The sequence below is a fragment of the Genypterus blacodes genome, unplaced genomic scaffold (genome assembly GCF_046128005.1).
Source record: "Genypterus blacodes isolate CSIRO-AG114 ecotype Tasmania unplaced genomic scaffold, CSIRO-AGI_Gbla_v1 ptg000058l_1, whole genome shotgun sequence".
Taxonomy (NCBI): Eukaryota; Metazoa; Chordata; class Actinopteri; order Ophidiiformes; family Ophidiidae; genus Genypterus; species Genypterus blacodes.
The window spans coordinates 6,023,121-6,036,401 of record NW_027466870.1 but is presented as its reverse complement, the minus strand read 5'-3'; the positions used below and the strand labels follow the sequence as shown (position 1 = coordinate 6,036,401).

The window sequence follows — 13,281 nt, the reverse complement described above, 5'->3', positions numbered from 1 at the left end:
ACAACCAATAGGTCAGCAGAAAAAAAAAAATGTCAAGGAAGAATCGAAAAGGAGGAGTCGCTGGAAACGCAAGTGGGCCGAACAAAGAGCCAGTGAGGTCCAGCGAGGCGAGACTATTCTTCTTCTCCGCGTTATCAGGGAGCAAACAAATCACCCCCAATTGGAGAGGACGGCGATTCCTCAAATGAGGTACAACCCAGATAATCCAGTAAAGCAGTAAATGGCTCCTGACCTGCAGTGAGCTTTATTTATTATAAGGAAGCAGGACCAACACTCAGACTGGAAACACTCCATCTCCATCTCCAATGTCCACAATCACCCTGTTATTTAGTTTCTTAGTGGTGTCTCCTTCTGTATTTACTTTATTTACCTGTCCAGCATTGTGCAGACTAATCCGATTGGCCCGTATTTAACCGTCTGAAAGCTGCAGTGGCAGAAGTGAAACCCTGTAGTTGAGCGAACGCGGACAGAAGATGCCTGTAAGTTCCAGGGTGGATTATTCAACAGGAAGGAGCCACGCGGTGGAAATCTGTTATTGTGGAACGGCTTTTCAATCTAGGGAATTACACTAAGTGCTGCTACTGTCAATGCAATGCCAGCTTTACAGAAAGAGGAAAAATGAAAGAGCAGGAAAAAGGCAGAGCTGAACGCCATTCAGATGGCCTGGCAGAAGATCAAGGCGTTTATGAGCAATCACTCTGCCAGGCACTGCACCCGAGCATGCTGCAATTAAGAGAAATTAAGCAACTGAGCAATAAATATATGACAAAATCACTAAGTACAAAGATAAATATGTTTTTTCTAGAATATACCATAAAAGCAAATCCATCCAATGACAAGCTAATCCCTTTTTATAGCATCGGATATGGGAGATTAAGATTTATAATTTGGTAATTCAATTTAGAGAGAGGAGGAGGAGCGAACAGGCGGCGATTCGGGGTGAAGATTTTTCCTCACAGCAGGGAGCTCGAGATGATTCCAAGTTCATGATGAGTGAAAACACACGACTCCTTATCATATATAATTCCATGCTCTGAGCTGATTCTTAAATACCCTTAAGGTTTAGATTTAATGTGTGTCACATTATGAAACAAAGCTGAGAGGAAGAGAGGAGACCTGTTCTGTCCTACATCCTTTCCCAGCTCCTCCTGGTGTCACCTTCAGCGTGACGCAGGAACGTCTTCCTCACATCGCTGCAACTGAATATGAAACCCAGTCCTGGAACTGATCCAGAATTTCTTAGAGATCTAATAGAGAATCGATTCAGACCACTGAAGTATCTGGTAAGGACTGAACTCACTGTGTATAAGAAAACATTTAAGAAGAATAAATGGATGCGTCCTTGTTCTCTGAGCTCTAGGACCTAACGTATCTCCTTAGGTTCTTAATTCACTGCCTTTTGGTGACATGTAACGTTCTTATTCTTCAAACGTTGTGTGCATAGGCTTGCAATTTCTCTGAGGAACCATCACCCAAGTGCAGTCTTTAAATGTTCATGCTATTGGTTGAAGTTCCTTGCACCTTTAAGCGCAAAAACTGCACAGTAAGACACCGCGGTCAGGCCTTTACTTTAGCATACAGAGGAGCCTACACATGCAGTATCTATGACTTCAGTGGCATTACCTCTGTTGATTGCACTGATTTTTCATGCAGTTTGTCACATTTTGTGCAAACTCACAATTAAAATCCAACAGAACACACACTTATTTAACACAGTGCAGCCTTTTGCTCTGTTTCTCTTGCCCAGCGCTTTGACTTATTCCTTAGTGTGGCTCTGTGAAGTCAAACACACATTATTCCAGCCCCGTCTGAAAGGTAGAGCAGGTCTGACCGTGTTCAGGATGAAGTGCTTGATAGCAGCCGTCGCCATTTAGGAAAGAAATTCAGAACTGTTTACTCTGAGCAGCCGACCTACCAGAGAGCTGCCTGGATCGGGACCAAAATGTATTCAATCAGAATTCTGCTCCTGTCACTATTTCACCCTTCACTGTATAAGCAGATTCTCTACATAAATTTGTGTTATCAAACAAACCCTGGCACATGAATGAAGCTCATCTCAGAGGTTTTCTAAATAAATCAGCAGAATAAACACAGGCAGCTTGAAAAACATGAAGTGGTAAAGCATTACAAATCTCTGCCATTCTACCAAACTGTACAATGCTGCTGCTGCTGCCCGGGATGAAGAATTAGACGTCTGCTCTGTAACTGTGTTTATGGCATCAGTACGGGCTTGGAGATAAATTCCTCACACACACACACACACACTCACTGGTGCAATGCAGGAATCTTTTTTTGTAGTAATATTCACTTAAGACACTTGGATCATTGAAAGATGCTAGCGGCTGGCCCGGAGCCAAGGAAATGAGGTTTTCTTTTTTTTTTTTTTACCAAAGTACATTCTTAGGACTGGCAGAAAACAAAATAGCCTAAAGCTGGAATTAAAGACAAAGTCATAGCACATCTTTCAAAGACAGCTAGGTAACCACGGTGCCAATTTGATGTTCCAACCAGGCCGCTTCATCAAGCAGCGGCCGTGTCTCTGTCTTCTCCTCAACCTTTACAAATCTCACAGGCACAACATGCATGCAGTTGATAATCCAATCCTTTCAATTCTCCAACTTTCCACTGCTGCTGCGAGCATTGGGTGACATTTTGAGAAGATGAGGTGCCGTCTGTGTCTCCTATGTATTCTTCATATCAGAGCCATCAACAATTAACTCCAGAAACACTGAGGTTTGTTTTTGCGACTTCTTGGCAGAGGAGGCATTTCTAACTAGAGCAACTCAGCCAATGTGTTCAGTCGCTGATTAGATGTGACCGTGTGCATCGGCCTGAATATCAGCCGGGACTGTTGCTCTGTTCCATTTACTCTGCATGCAGTGTATCTCTATTGATGCGGATTCACAACTCCTGTGGCACGACGGCGTCTCCAGCCAAAGCAGGAGAGTGTGAGGAGATGTGATGGCTGTCTGCAGGCGTCGTGGCTCTAAGACGGACCGCCTTTGTCTGAGTGTTTGCTCTTGCTCAGACAATTTAAAATAGAGGCATGAATACGTTGCCAATAAGTACTTGTGTGTTAATTCAGAGAAAAGGTTGCCGAGCAGCCTGTTGGCCTGTCTGGCAGCGTCCCTGTTGGTTGCTTCCCTCAGGGTCAGCCAACATAATAACCCCACTCACGGGCCACGACACTGGCAGGAAAAGGGGAATAAAACTGATCAAATATACCTGTAGAAAGCCAGGGATATGCAGCAATGATAATAAAAAAACACAATAATAATAAAGAGTAATCTCTTATGGATACAAATGGCTGATAAATAGCATAAATCAAAAGAAATGGTCTCGCCAACAGGGCCTAGACAACTGAAATTTATCTCCATACTCTGCGGCTGACTTAAAAGAAAGAGAGAGGAGAGAGAGAGAACTGCTAAAAGGGAAAACTGAAGAGGCCATTTAGTGATTTGGGCAGTGAAGCTTCTCCGCTGCCAAGGACATGTAAGAGAGACGGAGAGACTGGGAGTGCCTCTCAATACATCAGATGTCAGGAGCGCTCCCTCCCACTCAAACCCATGAATCTCCTGTGGAAAGCCCATAAGAGGAACTGCAATCTAAGGTGGGTAGGTTAAACACACACACACACACACACACAAAACAAAGTCAAGAAAAACACACAAGCACAATCAAATGGCCTCGAGATGGGAAAACTGGCAAACTACTTGGTGCAGTTCTGTTCTATTGAACGCTGTTCCACTTCAATGGAGGATCAGCATGGGGGGGAAAAAAGTGAAATTTCCATCCCTGGGTTGTTTCTCCTCCTTCTGAGCTTTTTTTAATTACCTCAGAATCTTGGAAGGAGACCAGCAAAAGGACACGAGAGCAGCAGGGGAGGCAAGGCGGGGAGCCGTACACTGCAGCAAGCCCGGGCTTCTCCGAGCCACTCGTTCTGAGCATCTGGCTTGATTGTAAAAACGTTTGCCTCTTCTTTAATCAATGGAAACTCAACTATCCTGATTCATGGGGCACTCTGGAGTATATAAATATCTTCTGACAAGCTTGACTGCGTTCTCCCCACACCGGCTCCAGACCACCAACCACCCACACACCCCTCCCTCTGTGTTCATAATATTCCTTTCCTCTTTACTCCCTTCTTTCTTTCCCCCTGCCCAACTGTCTTTCTCTTGCTCTTCTTCTCTCTCTCTCTCTCTCCCCCTCCCCCTCTCTCTGTGTCTTTCGATCTGTAAATTTTCCTTTGACTGTGACTCTAATCAGTCATTCTTTAGAGGGACTGTGCAACATGACAAACAATTTCTGTGGAGAAGATAAGGCCACAGAGATTAAATGTGCTGCTCAGCAAAGGAAGAAAGCAAAGAGAAAATGAAAGCTGAAAAAAAAAAAAAAAAAAAGGAAAAGGGGAAACAATGGAAGCTCCATCGGTGGAGAGCAGTGGAGATATTTTCTTCAAAGTTTCTCCTCCTTACTTATCAGCTGGGAGATTCTTTTAATTTATACATGTATCTTTATCTCAAAAGCAGAGTGAACTGTTCTCACTCATCATTACTGTGGAAGGATTTAACTTCTGCTGAGAAAATCGATGAAGCGCTTGAGAGATTGTTAATATTATATAATGTCAGTCATATTCATTTAGATTGTGTTTGCCATACGTTTGCCACATCAAACCCTGCTGACACTGACCACTGTGTTTGGCTGTGCTGTCTTAGCATGCATAAATATTTCAAGTTCATACCCAAAAGAGGTCGTCCTTCAATTTACAGTACTGATTTTGCTGTTTTTAAACAATGTGTGTGTGTTTGTGTGTGTGTGTGTCAGTGCTTATTTGGGAGTTTTTATGGGAGTTTTTATTAAAATACTGCTTAATATATATTGTAGACCTTTTGAGTAACCACATTCATAATAACGTGGAGGAACAATGCAAAAAAAACAAAACAGCACAACACAACAAGCAAGTTATCCTGTGAAGGCACTGTGTGTGTTTATGGTCTGAGGGAATGAGGGGCAAATGTAAACTCTAACATAGCGACACTGCTTTGCTGTTGTAGCTACGGTGTTAAAGTGAGCAGCTCAGCTAGGTGTGTACATGTAAGTGTGTGTGTGTGTGTATACAGTATCTTTTCTGCAGCCTGCCAAACAGGGTGGACTTCATTGATTATAAAGCCAGATGAGTCTATGAGTTGTGCTCATCGATGGACTCCATTAAACAACTTGTCACCTCTGGGGAATTTCTTTGACCATGCAAGTCCCTGTCAGCACACAGCAGTGGGACTAATCAATGGGTGCTTAATTACATCTGTTGTACAGTCCAGAGGTTCAGTAAACCAATATGCCCACACTGTCTGTGTCGGTTATTGTTAAGACTTTCAGTCAGCAACATCACTAAAGAGTTCTCTGACACACAGTGTGAGTGTATGACAAAATAAATGTGAGGAGTTTAGATAACACTGTCATTTATATTTCACTCTGAAAATAATGAAGCTTCTCTAATCAGGTGTATGTGTGTATCTCTCCTTGACACAGTGTAACACACGAGATGACAGATAGAGCTTCAGGATTACAGATGAACATAACTGTGTGTTTACTATAGCATGATTGTGTACTGTGCATTGTACTAAATAGAATAAATCATCTAAAACAAGCTAAACTGAATATTAGCGTTCACACCACCCGGTCAACCAAAGCCATCGATATGGTTTGCAATGACACGTTGGGAAAATATCCATTATGCTGAAGTTCTACAGAAAGAATGCATAATAGAGGCCAACATTACACCGTATGTTATCTTTAAGCACAGGCGTTCAATGGTTTCCAGTGACCCTCTGTCAGACGACCTGTTGGCTGAGACACTATATATAGAGTACATGTGTACGTATCAGTATAGGGGTGACAAATATGTGAATTAAGCCTCATCTAAATGTAAATGAGGTTTTCCACCTGCTTACATAACCAGAAACTACTCTAATAAACACATTAGATTTGGTTCCATGCCATACTGGAGCAACTACATAAAATATCTGCTTTCACAAAATGTACATGGAATGGGGATCAAATGAAAAGGTCTGCTTGAAATACGACTTCTCTGCTATTTAATCTGGCATGAGAGGAGTCAAATTGACACACGCTGTCATGAAAAACCATTTCAATACCTTTGAGAGATGTACAAGTCCATGCTACACACACACACACATGTGGCAGCAGCTTATGGTTTTCAATTTCCTTCTGTCACTGGTATCACACACATCAGACTGAATGTATGGAAAACACACTGCATGGCCTTTTATGAGCCTATGGTAAAGCTCTGGGTATCTTAGGAGTGTGCTGAATATAAAAACCCTGCATGCTTTGAGTTCTGCAACCTCATAAACATTTGTTGTTGAAAAACTTAAGGGAAAGTTTAGAACAGTGAACAAAACAAACATTTGTCGTGTTCTTTCTGGCAAAGCGTAGATTTATTTGGTTAATCAAGTGGTGCCCTGCAAAATGCTACAGCAGTATGGTTATGTTAAAGAGCAACAACAGCAATTTGATATGAATATTTCAAGTATTGGGCTGTTATTAATAATTAAAGGAAGCAGTGATTCACTTCATGCACATTCAACTGAAATATCTGTAACAATAAACATCTATATAATCAAAAAACACTTCCACAAAGACAAATAAATGAGTACGGTCATGCTACCAACATTATGAAACACTAGTAGGAACAGAAGTGACACATAGAGGTGACACGAGCCTCACATCCATCTTCAAACGGTGATAAACAGCACAAACTACAATATTTGAGGTAATGTGATGTAAAATCTTCTCAATATGTAATCATTCCATCTCCCTGCCGCCTGCGCTGTGCTTCTCCTGATGCCTTATCTGCTGTTTGTAATATAGTGTTATGAAAAACACTATTTGGCTCTTGGTGTTCCCTCAGCTCTACTTATCTGCTGCTTATCCTTTTTGCATCTGCATCTCAGGTGGTTTGTGGTAAACCTGCTCTGTCCAAGAAATAAACATCATCCCATCATAGCTTTTCAGCTCCGTCGCTCACTCTCCCTGTGCAAACAATCAAACTACACACACGTGCAGCCCCCTGATCAGCAGAGGCTCGGTTCATATGCAGGTATAAGCACAGATCTGAGGGCAGCTGCAGGTTTCTCAACTGGCAACGTCAGAATCCCAGACACTGATGGGAAAATGTATGAAATTGAACGTGGATCAAACATGAGAGAAACTGTTCAATATTCTGAAATCTAAGACAACAGCAGCACCGCCATGGCCTCACAAATACCCTTAGAGTGGAGTCAAACTCTAAGATAAGGCTCCATAATATCCAGATAAGGAAGGAAACATGTGAAAGCGCGGTGCAAATGAGCTGAGAACACATTGTGATTGGAATGCAGTGCAATCTGTCAGCTCGCATTGAGATTTGATCTCAGTTAACTAGCCGGTAAAAATGTAATCTGCACAGCTTCCACACGTTCAGGGAGGAGATAAATCCTGTCCACGACTCGTACCGCCACCTGGAACACGGGTGGCCATTATTTTCATTTTAATGGACGAAGCTCATCCACCGTAAGCAAATAGCAAACACAGACGTTAACAGCAGAACAGCCCAGCTTCAGAGATCTGATCACAACGCTGAGAGAAGCCAGATAATAAAAAGAGTTTTTAAATCAACGTGTAGATGTGAGTCCCTTCAACATCACACACAAAAGCTATCCAGATACAAAGTGTCAAACCGGGCAGTTACAGCATTACATTGAGACAGATACAGGGGTGCAGAGGGGAGAGGGGGGAGGGACTGAGGCCCATTGCTCCTAAATCCAGCCTGTTAATTGATATCTTTACAAAGTTTGGGTTCAAGGTCACTGCAACTGAAAACAAAGTCCTGTGCACTTGGAGCTAAATGTATTTGTTATGCTGGACAGACCAGAAGCTCAGTCAGATGTTCATATTATTTGAATAGTGAGTAAATGCTCCCTATTACACGGACATATCTTTGTTTTAAAGGACGCAAAGAGCTCTAATCCACTTTAGATGCTATTACAACGCACAACTAAACATTAGCATAGATTAATTTGAATGAGCAGCTTTAGAATAATGACAAAACTATAAGAAGAGGACAGTAAGCCTCGTCTTTCTCACATAACTAACACAAACTAATATCAAGGCTCACTTTCGAGTAAAATCAACACCATTAGTAATGTTTTGTTGAAACAGCAACAGGGCATTAATTTGACATTAGCTTGCATAGACATCAGCTCCCCCTCCTCCATTCTAACTTTAGTAATGCATTTACTGGAAAAAGATTAATATCATTTCCATAAATCATTCAGGAGATGCATCCGGAACCAGAGACACTGGTATGTTAGCTGATCTCAGTGTGCGAGCTCGGTGGCCATTAATCAATGTCTCAGCTCCTCTCGCCGTGTCATCTGGGGAAAAAAGGTCAATTTATAAAAAGGCCAATCGCCACTTTGATCTCTCAGCACAATTATCAGAATATAGCATGTGTACGTCTTTACGTCTTAACCTACAGGCGCTACAGTCCTGCACTCACTTACACACCACTCAAATCTACTCTGGACCAACCTGTGGACAAGATGAGCCACTTATCAAATGCAAATTAATACAAAATCCCATACTAAACCTATTAGTATGGACCTTTAACCCTTTCAGTGACAATCCAAGTTCACAGAGCAACAAGCAGGACACACGGGCCAGACGTGAGAACATAAGCAGGGTGAAGTTAAAGCTCATCTCCAACGGCAGGAACTCCTAAAACCTGAGAGCCATCTGAACCTAATCTGCTCTCAGAGATGCAGTCGCAGAGAGACCGCTGAATCCCTGATTTACTCCCTCTTCTTCTGTGTGTGTGTGTGTGTGTGTGTGTGTGTGTGTGTGTGTGTGTGTGTGTGTGTGTGTGTGTGTGTGTGTGTGACCTCGTCAATAGTGAAACAGTACTTTATTTTCTTTGCAGTGCATTGAGCTGCCAGAGGAAGTGGCAAACAAAACCCCATTAGCAAAGGACACGGAGCAGATTAACTCCATTTTATGTGCTGCTCCAAGAAAAGAGATGATCAAGGTAACAGGTCAATCGCTGAGATAAAGCCATTTCATTTATTTCTTATTTTTGTGGCGCTGCTTATTTTGTTTATATGTGGATCTAAGAGGCCAGTGTAGCCGTTAGCTGTGACCTGTGTTCATTCCGATGAATGGAGAAATCTACATTTAAATGAATAAATGATGATCGTTTCCATGACGGCCAATGGCTAACACTTGGAAGTAAGCAGCTGCTCCTGTTAACGTGGCAACAACAGCAATACAATCACGTCTATAGGACACACACACACTATATCAACACGTGATTACTATCATCTACCAACAGGCTCATGGTTCTGTGCCTGAGCTGAAGCTGCTGCACACACTTCATTGCAAAAGTAAAAAGCAACAAATTCCTCTTTTTAGTTAGAGAAAACAAGAAGCGAAGAAAACAGTGACAAGAACAAGAAAACACAAATTATAGAGGCTCAACCCATAACTACAAGATTTATGTTTCTTCTACTGTAAAATTGTCAAGCCAATCTGATCAGACGTTACAAAGTTATGTGTGTGGACACGCCACCATTCACACACACACACACAAACACACACAAAAATAAACCGCACAATGTAATGATGGTGGAAAAATCCTTTTAAAATTCTTTACAGCTGTTTTGGAAATAAGCATGTGAACACACACATACACACACACACACAAACACACACACACACACACGGGACTCCTCACAATACCCTCTGCCCCTGTGGGAGCGATAGTAATTACTGTATAAATACAAACAGAAAATATCTGTGTTGAGAGATAATGAGTAGATTGCATGAGCACAGTTAGACACACACACACACATGCACACACACACACACCCTGTACATGTCCAGAAACAGGTGTAGACACATACACACATGTACACAAGCACACACACACAAATATGTACCGTATAAGAAAATACAAATGCGATAACAAAGTTTTCCCTAAAAACACAGCAGGTATGGTTTTTGGCCGAGGCGGTTAGAAGCAGCGAGGCAAAAAGAAGGAGGAGGATTCTTAGAATGATGTTGCCAAAGTTTCAAATGGAATAAAGTCCCTGGCTTCCACTTAGTCTTGGGTTAGACTTTAAGATCCTGTGCTTGTCCATAAAACTTCTCAGGGCTACGCTCCTGACTATATTATTGATATGCTGCCAAGATTCAGTCCTGATAGAACCCTCAGATTCACACACTCGATAAAAACCCCAGTGGTGAAGTTTCCTTCTGCGGCACTGAGCTCAAACTCCAAAAAGCTAAAGATGAATATCAACTGCAGCTTTTAACTATACAGATTAACTATACAGACATCAAGTCTCCATGAGTGTGTGAGCAGTGAGCGGGGTCAGGGCAGGACTTAGAGCGACAAGCAGGGAGCATGATAGAGAATCTGAACAAATAAGCATTAAGACTCGAGAATGTAGGGTTAGAACTTTTAAAGCAGTCTCTGTTCAATGTTGTGAACCAGATCCAGTGTGGTTGCTGATCTCAAGTAATCATTTGATGGGGAAACAGAAATTTAGAATTTGTGGGTCACAAAACGTTTTCTACTGAGTTGGTCTCAGCTGTTTGTGCTGTTTAAACGTTAGTGAGGCTATGAGAGGAGAGACATTATCGATGTGAGGGGACAGGGACACAGATAGAGGTGATGGTCAGATTCTGACACTTCCCAAAGATGATGAACGGATGGCCTTCTGCGTGAACTACTGAGAGAGATAAATGAAATGGTAGGAAATGTCACAAGGGTAGGGTGGGTCTGCACCTGAGGCCTCCTCTCTGATCGATTCAATCAAATCATTACAGGAGTCTGTTTGTACATTTAAAGATAATGGAAACAAAGGGCCGTGGACATGTGGGGCAGTTTACAAAACAAAGTTGCAGTTGACAAAATACAGCTGTTAATATTTTCTTTACTAACCCCAAAGAAATATGATCAATTACATTTGTTTGAGGGTGACGACCCTGACATCATCAGAGCCTGAGTGTGTGTTTTGTCAGACACTGAAAGCCACAGCACAATATAATGTTAGTATAAGCATAGAATGTGTCATGTTGAATTCTGCAGTTCTTGTTTCTTTAGGATGTTGTGGTCAGATACTGTGTGTGTGTGTGTGTGTGTGTGTGTGTGTGTGTGTGTGTGTGTGTGTTGTTGTGCTGTTTCTGACACTGAATCTTGTGTTTTGTAAACATCCAACAATAGTTCAGGGTTATTGCTCTTTTAAAGAAACCAGTGTAGTCATTTGCGGCATGTTGCCATAGAGACTTATATATTTCTATTTCAGTGGAAGTCTCATTTAAAGCAGTAAGTGTTGGTTCCTTTATACTAACAATGAGAATGACCTTCAGATGATTAGAAACCATGGCCATTTATAAATGACTTACCCAGCTACAATAATAATCTGGACTTCTGCATATTAAACTTCCCTTCTCGTCTCGTCTCGGTGAGTTTTACTCACCGCTCTCAAAGCAGGCATCAAAGACCAGGTGTCCTTTCCGCTGAGCTCCGGTGTACCCTGGTGGGCTCGCCGTCAGCTTATTCACATTTCCCACCAAGGCGTCCTCTCCTCCGGTTTCACTGCCTGAAGAACAAACACAGTGTGAAGGAATGAGTACAGACACAGACGAGGAGCCTTTGGCCTCGCAGCAAGCTGGAGGATTTGGCTTTCAGCACAGTTTCACTTACAGCTCCAGAAATTAACACAACACAAGGATATAAGTGAAATCAGGACGGCAGCTAGAAGGTCGAATTAAAAACAAATCAATTCAGGACAGAAGAAATGACAGATACAAGATCATCGGGTGTAAACGTGTTCAAAGGGCTTCCGCTAAAAATCATTGTCGTAGAATCTATAATATGAATCTTTCAGGAGTTCATAGCTTTTAGACGCGCTGTCATCCCAGTCACTCATCCACAAGACTTCAATCCTGACCTTTAATTACAAAAATCAGGGCCAAACAAACAAATAACTAAGAAGAACTAAAAACTAATAATTTAAGTTACATTTACTCAATCTATGTATTCAAATTTACACAGATACATGTTATTGTATTGATTATGACTGCAGTTACACTTGAACCTGAGACACACAAACATTGAATGTATATATTGCCAGAAGATTGTCTATTAGAGGAGTCTATTTGGAGAACTGGTCCTTGATTTGTTAACTTTTAGACGAGTGTGTTCAGTGACCAATTCTAAGCTAATAAGCCTGGTTTAATCAATTACAGTTGTGTACATTTGATCAACTTCCTAATGAGTTTATTGGTACAATTATCAGGCATTGACAGAAGCGGTGGAGTGAAAGAATGAAATAAAAACTTGGAACAGAGCAGTAAAGTATTTTTAAACTGAATGAAAAGCTTTTGCCTACATAATAAACAAAGTTAGGAGAGCTACTAACTACTTCTCTGTTACTTGTCCAGGTTATAACAGATGCAAGTCCTACTTCTGACCACCAAGATTCATTTGGAAACAGCATTCTATTAGATATCAAAGCTTTTAGAAAAGAAAATCTACACTTGTTTCCTGGAATATTAACTAACATTACTGATGTATGAACTTTATCTTCCCCTGGTATCCTGGTTCCCTTGCCAAAGTGTCCGTCATGCACCTGTCAGAGAGGGTTTGGGTCTGGGCAGCGGTGGTGCTGAAGCTTTTGGATCACGGACTGAGGGCTTTAGTTTGAATGTGCAACTAACGGAATGAGCTGAACAGACATGAGAGGAGCGTCAACAGCCACAGCGAGGAGAAGAGGACAAACACACACGCTGCGCTCATTAAGAGGACATGTCCCAGCTGGTCCAGGTGAGGCTAGCGCACCTACAGTAAGCTAGCAGGTACCCACTGCTGCCTCCAAGTAACTACACACACGCTACAACATCAACCAGGGAGCGTGGAAGCAGACATTTCCTTCTTGTGTTTCATGTTTGTCTAACAGAAGAAAGAGCGCGCATGTCTCCAGACTAACCGCTGACATGACACTTGTTTACATCATTACACCTGCTAGCTAGCAGCTTAGCACAGCTCCCGTTAGCGTGTTTAAATCGCGTTACAGCTTTCCGGAAACATGCAAATGTTATGTATCCAACCGGAAACATGATGCGGCTCCATGCGCTTGTGTATGAGTGAGAATGCAAACTCGCCCAGGCTCATATTTACACACCAGTATCGACGTCTCTAACGGGACTCTCCTCCAT

At 42.0% G+C, this 13,281-nt stretch overlaps 1 protein-coding gene across 1 annotated transcript in view; it reads right to left on the bottom strand.

Moving 5' to 3' along the window:
* Positions 1-13,281, bottom strand: part of agbl4 (AGBL carboxypeptidase 4) — a 215,423-nt gene extending 202,142 nt beyond the window's left edge. Inside the window, exons 1-2 of the mRNA XM_076153079.1 lie at positions 13,248-13,281; positions 11,541-11,663 (exon numbers count right to left, since the gene is read on the bottom strand). Coding sequence (XP_076009194.1) covers positions 11,541-11,663; positions 13,248-13,281 — 157 coding nt within the window. The remainder of the gene's footprint in view (positions 1-11,540; positions 11,664-13,247) is intronic.